Below are 5700 nucleotides of genomic sequence, written 5' to 3' on the forward strand. Positions count from 1 at the left end.
TTCCTATTTGTCAATAATGGGAAAACAGCGTCTTGTCTTCTTCTTTTTTTCCGTTGAAAAAATTCCCCCAAAAAAAAAATGCTTGAAGACTAATGGAGACACCTTATATAATCTTAACTGCCGGGACGTCTTTGTCCCAGTGGTTGCGTCCTGGTTTCCGTTTCCTTAGTGTATGTATGACATTAACGATAATTCTTTGCGACTGCAGAATCTGTATAATCCAAAATATAAATGGCAAATAATTGGAGTGATCTGCTTTAACCCTTTTCGTTATTAACGTGATTGATAAACGTAATTAGATGACTTTTAATTATTTTTAAGGCATGGTTTTAATGCCCATTACACATCACCATATATGATTATCAAATTTTAGCCACTCGATCGGACCACTTTCTTTTCAGCCACACAAGGCTTATCATATCTCGTAATCATATTAAACAGAAGAAAAGAAAACTTACATTTGACAGAAAAAAAGAAGCCCTTAAACTCGATCCATGTTTTGTAATTGGATGGGTTTGTCCCGATCTTTGTCGGAGTTCGGTGCTCTAGGCACGTTTCTTGGCTTCGCCCTGAATTTACCGAAAGACCCCTCCATTTCCTCGAGGGTTTTGCCCTGTGTTTCCGGGAAGAGAGTATAGAAGAAGATCCATCCAATGACCGCAATGGATCCATACAGAAAGAAGGCCCCACCAATTGTCATGGCCTTCGATAAGGACAAAAAGGTCATTGAGATCACGCCACTCATCGTTCTATTCACCACGACTCCCATAGCCGCACCCTGAGCGCGTAGCCTCAACGGAAGGATCTCCGTGCTATACACCCACGCGATCGGGCCGGCCCCGATCGAGAACGTCCCCACGGAGGATAACACTGTGGCGATACTCAATCCAACGGCCCACTTCACTTTGGTATCCGAGTGCTGGATGACCGTGAGGCACGTGCCGAGAGTAAAAAGTGAGAGTATGATACCGCCAAAACTACTGAGCAACAACGGCCGTCGCCCGACCCGGTCCAACAAGAACGTGGCCACCAAGATGAAGATCGTCTTGGTGAATCCCACGGCTACGGTTCCGAGAAGCTTTTGCCTATCGGATGTGATGCCAGCCTTCTCAAAGATTGTGGGGCTGTACAAAACGACGGAGTCTAAGCCAATGGCTTGTTGAAAGAAGTGTATGCCGACGACAGCGAGGACGATGTGTCGAACGGCGGGTGTAGCCGTAATGAACATCTCCTTCCACACGCCTTTGCGTGTGCTCTGCTTGCTGACCTGAACGACGTCGTCGTTGCAGCTCTCGGGGATCCCAGCCGCTGACTTGATGTCGGCTAGCCTCAGCCGAGCCTCTTCTTCAGAATCCGCAGTTCGCTCAAGGACTCGGCGTGCTTCGCCGAGCCGACCCTTCATCACCAGCCATCGAGGCGACTCCGGCATGGCTAACACTCCTAGTGCGATCAAGATCGAAGGAACGACGCCGACTCCGAGCATGAGCCGCCAGCCTAGCCAAAGTGGCAGCCTGGAGAATGCAAAGTTGGAGATATATCCAAACAGAATCCCGGAATTGATGAAAACCTGAAAGCACAAATGGCGTTAATTCACTACTTTGCTGTATGTGCGCCGGTGTGAGGAGAAAGGAGAGGCCGAGGGGGGTTACCTCCGGGAAGGAAGTGAGGAAGCCACGATAGGAGGTGGGGGAGAGTTCGGCGGTGTAGACGGGGGCGATCATGAGGGCGTAGCCGATGCCTATGCCGGCAACGAAACGGCCGAACATGAGGAAGGCGTAGTTCGGGGAGAAGCCCATGAGAAGAGCACCGACGAAGAAGATTGCAGCGGCGAGGATGATGGTGTAACGACGGCCGATCCAGTCGGAGGTTCTTCCGGCGAGGTAGGAGCCTATGAGAGAGTAGAGGTTGATTATCCCCATGAGGATTTCCTCTTTCTCGTCCGAGATGTGTAGGTCTTTCCTTATGTAGAGAATAGCTCCGCTCATGACACCAATATCTGAAATTTCAGAGAACTGTGGTCAGATTGATTCATTGAAACAATTAAAAACTTGTAGGTGTTTCTGCAAATAACTAGAGATTTGGTACAGTAACTGACCATAGCCAAGCAAGATGGAAGTCATGGAGGCCAAAGCAGCACAAGCGAGAGCAAACTTGTTCCTTTTGGGCTTCTTGGGAGGATCAAAATCTGCTAAACTTGTCATTTTCTGGGCTGCTGGCAGCTCAACTGATGCCATCTTATCTTAATCAGTTCATGTATCAGTGGCTGGGAGACTGAGAATTTACAGAGGAAGTGGTGAGAAGAACGCCGAGGACCGCGGGGTCTTATATAGACAAGTGGGACTCCACGCCTTGGAGCATCCATGTGTCAGTGACAAATGTTACCCATGTGATGAGAAGCTGTGTTATAGTCATGTTATATTTAATATAAAAACTAATTATTGATTTAATTTTAATTTTAAATATAAGACTTATTTATTATATTTATTAAGTTTTTCTAAATTACTCCTATAAATATTTTTTCAACTATAATCAAGTAAAGGAGGAAGAGGGAATATTAAGGAAGATGATTATGGTGTTTTTAAAAAAACATGTCATATTTTTATAATTAACTTACTTATCTAACTTCCTTAATCTAATCAAATTAATTAAATAGATCTTATATTAAGAACATGAAGAGTGTATCTTTATTTTAAATTCTAAACATTTACATTATCTTTAAATAAATATACTCTAAATTATTAAAAATGAGAAAATTTATGTAAGATTGATTATATTTATTATGTCAAGTTCTTCAATCATATATGTTCATGTGCTCTTTTTTATTTCATGAAGATTTTTAATTAAATACAAATGCTAATATTTTAAAAACATGACAGATGGTCATGTGATTAAAAAACTTGACATGATTGATATAAAAAATTTGATGTAAATATTATCTATTACAAAGTGTCGTATCTTATTTATTTAGAATTATTCTAAATTTTATTTTTTATTTTCTGTTATCTTTTACGATTTACCAGACTCTGATTAAAATTTAATATTTTAAATAATAATTGTACTTGTGACTCTCTACATTGGGCTCGTCTTTCCTCGAAACTTTTGCGCCTTGTCGATATGTGTTATCCAAATCCCACTTTTTCAAAATTATTTTTGACATGATGAGCTTATCAAGCGTAGAATTTTAAACATTAGTTATGATTCTGAACTTTTCTATCATCCTTTTCTTTTTTCTTTTTTTTGAAACTCGGAAATAACTGGCCTATTCCTTTGTAATAATAAATACAGATAAATAGCGATAAAAGTTTGTTTTGGATTACGAGAGAATTCCTTTTCATATTGACAATCATATAGTTATTTTTATTTTACTCTTCCGGTTTTTAATATAGGACCCAATTGTTGAGTTGGTTTTAGTCCTTAATATAAGACCAATTTTTCATATTTATTAATTTTCTCTAAATTACCCCTATAGATACTCCATCAATCATAATCAAGTAAAAGAGAGATATGAGGTATTAAGAAAAATGATTATAGTGTTTTAGGAAAAATGTGTTACAGTTCTTATAATTAATTAACTTACCTAACTTTCTTAATATAATCAAATTAGTTAAAAAAAGTCATATATTAAGGATCGGAGGAGTACCATGAATAACGTAGAAATTGATTTTTTTTTGGGGTATAGCACAATTTAGAAGTAAAATCTAATTACTCCAAAATGGATCACTTTCCAGACTTACAAATGGGGCTTAATCGAGAGTCAAACACTTATATTTTCCCCCTGAAGTGCTAATTAACGTGTTCTGATTTAAAACGCACAATTAATTAATTCCTGAACACGACAATATATGAAAGATATATTATATATGATTTGAACTTGGAAAAGTCCGACTTCCTTCTCATCATTGGACACGTAATTTGCTTTTAGTGCAGTTTCTTTGGCGTAGCATTTCTGGTCGCACGCCTTAGTTGGACTTCATAAGTAACCACAAATTATCAGTTTCATGGATAACATGAATTTTTAAACCCCCCCCCCAAAAAAAAGCACTCGTGGTAATTCATGAATCCTTATAGAAACAAATATTTGGAAATATATATATAAATACAGGCATCCGGAAATAATTTTGGTTTTTGTAATGAGAATTCATATGGTTGGTCTAAATTAAAAAAAATGTGGAAAATATATGTCTTGGGGAAGTTCTAAGGTGGGAAAGGGGGGATTACAAAAGTAATCATGTGGGGGATAAATGTTGTTAAAAAAGTTTGCTTTCATTCAGTAAATGACAACTTCACTTATAGTATTTTTCCGATTCTAAAATATAAGAGTTTTATATTTAGAACCGGAAGAGTATATGACAAAAATATGGGTTATGCTACTTTTTGTTGGCGACTGCGGAAATGTTATTTGAATGGTGGATATTTGCCCTGTTCACGATGAATTATCAAAATCTAAATCAATTAAATTTTACTTTATGAAAAATAAATGAGGCTAGACGCGACTATAAATTTTGTGAGTCAACAAGTCAAAAAAAAAAAAGGAGGTATCACTAATTTCTGTCAGCATTTATTTTGAGTCGAGCAAGTCAACATAAATTTTTGGGAGTCAAAAATGAGGGGCTCCTGACTCCCAAGTCATCAATTAGTGGGCCCACTTTATTATTTTTTACCCCCAAAAGTTTTGCGTTGGGGATCTTTGCTGTTATTTTACTTTGTTTGTTAGGCCCAAAAGACATAAATAATCCCTCTTAGCCTCTCACTTCTTTCTTCAATTACTGTCCTCCACCTGTTTTTTTTCCATTTCTTTTCTGTTCTTTGTCAAAAAACACAAAAAGGTACTTACATTAATCTCGCTTAAGAGTTAAGATGGCCAAAAAAAATCTTGCTTGAATTTATACTGTGAATAATTCATTGATGTTTTATATTAGACTCTACCAGAAATCTACACATCTTCTGAAATATTAAAAAAAAAAAAGTTATGACATTCATAATTTATAGGTAGTGAAATTGCTTTTAAACTTTAAATTTTCTGCAATTTGTTACTATATTATTGTTATTTTCTTCATGCATTCATATTTTTGTCTAGAGGATGATACATTTGCAGTGCCTTTGTTTTAGTTGGAGGCGTTAAAAATCTAATAAATAAGATATGCATTTTCTATCGCTAATGATTTGAGAACACGTAAAAGAAAGATTTGTTGACCGAAAAAGTTGATTCCCTGAGCCAAGGGATGATATTATTTATTATCCACATTCCACACTCGGGTTTGACATTTTGACTGAAGTGAGAAAATTTTCAATAGTGTTATAATTCAATACTAACTCCAATCCTTAATATAAGAGCTAGTTTGACTTTTAATTTAGTCTATAAACTCTTAATATATTTTTTTCATATTTATCTATTTTTTTAATATAGTCGTTGTCGTAATTACACATGTTAAATATTTCATCAAATGATAGTTATAGCTAATAAATTTGATTAGTAAAAGTATTTTAGGAAAGATATCACTTATTTATTACAAATAGTTAATTTAATTTTATTTTTTTAATCTATTCAAATTAATCAATTAACTGTTATATTAAATACTTGGGGTGGTATAAGGTAATTAGTGTTTTTGATGATTTATGAGTTTTTTAAATTGTAAAAAATACACAAATACTGAAAATACATGTGAGAAAAGGGTGAAACAAATGTGGTCTTTTTTTAAA

At 36.1% G+C, this 5700-nt stretch overlaps 1 protein-coding gene across 1 annotated transcript; it reads right to left on the reverse strand.

Moving 5' to 3' along the window:
* Positions 1-248: 248 nt before the first annotated feature.
* LOC114723723 (polyol transporter 5-like) lies at positions 249-2309 on the reverse strand. The gene is made up of 3 exons (XM_028909956.1): positions 2096-2309; positions 1650-1996; positions 249-1567 (listed from the first exon to the last, which is right to left on the reverse strand). The coding sequence occupies exons 1-3, from the start codon at positions 2232-2234 to the stop codon at positions 482-484; spliced, it is 1572 nt and encodes a 523-aa protein (XP_028765789.1). The 5' UTR covers positions 2235-2309; the 3' UTR covers positions 249-481.
* Between the last annotated feature and the right edge of the window lie 3391 nt (positions 2310-5700).

This window comes from Neltuma alba, unplaced genomic scaffold, assembly GCF_004799145.2.
Source record: "Neltuma alba isolate B1F8T4 unplaced genomic scaffold, ASM479914v2 tig00012152_pilon, whole genome shotgun sequence".
Lineage (NCBI taxonomy): Eukaryota > Viridiplantae > Streptophyta > Magnoliopsida > Fabales > Fabaceae > Neltuma > Neltuma alba.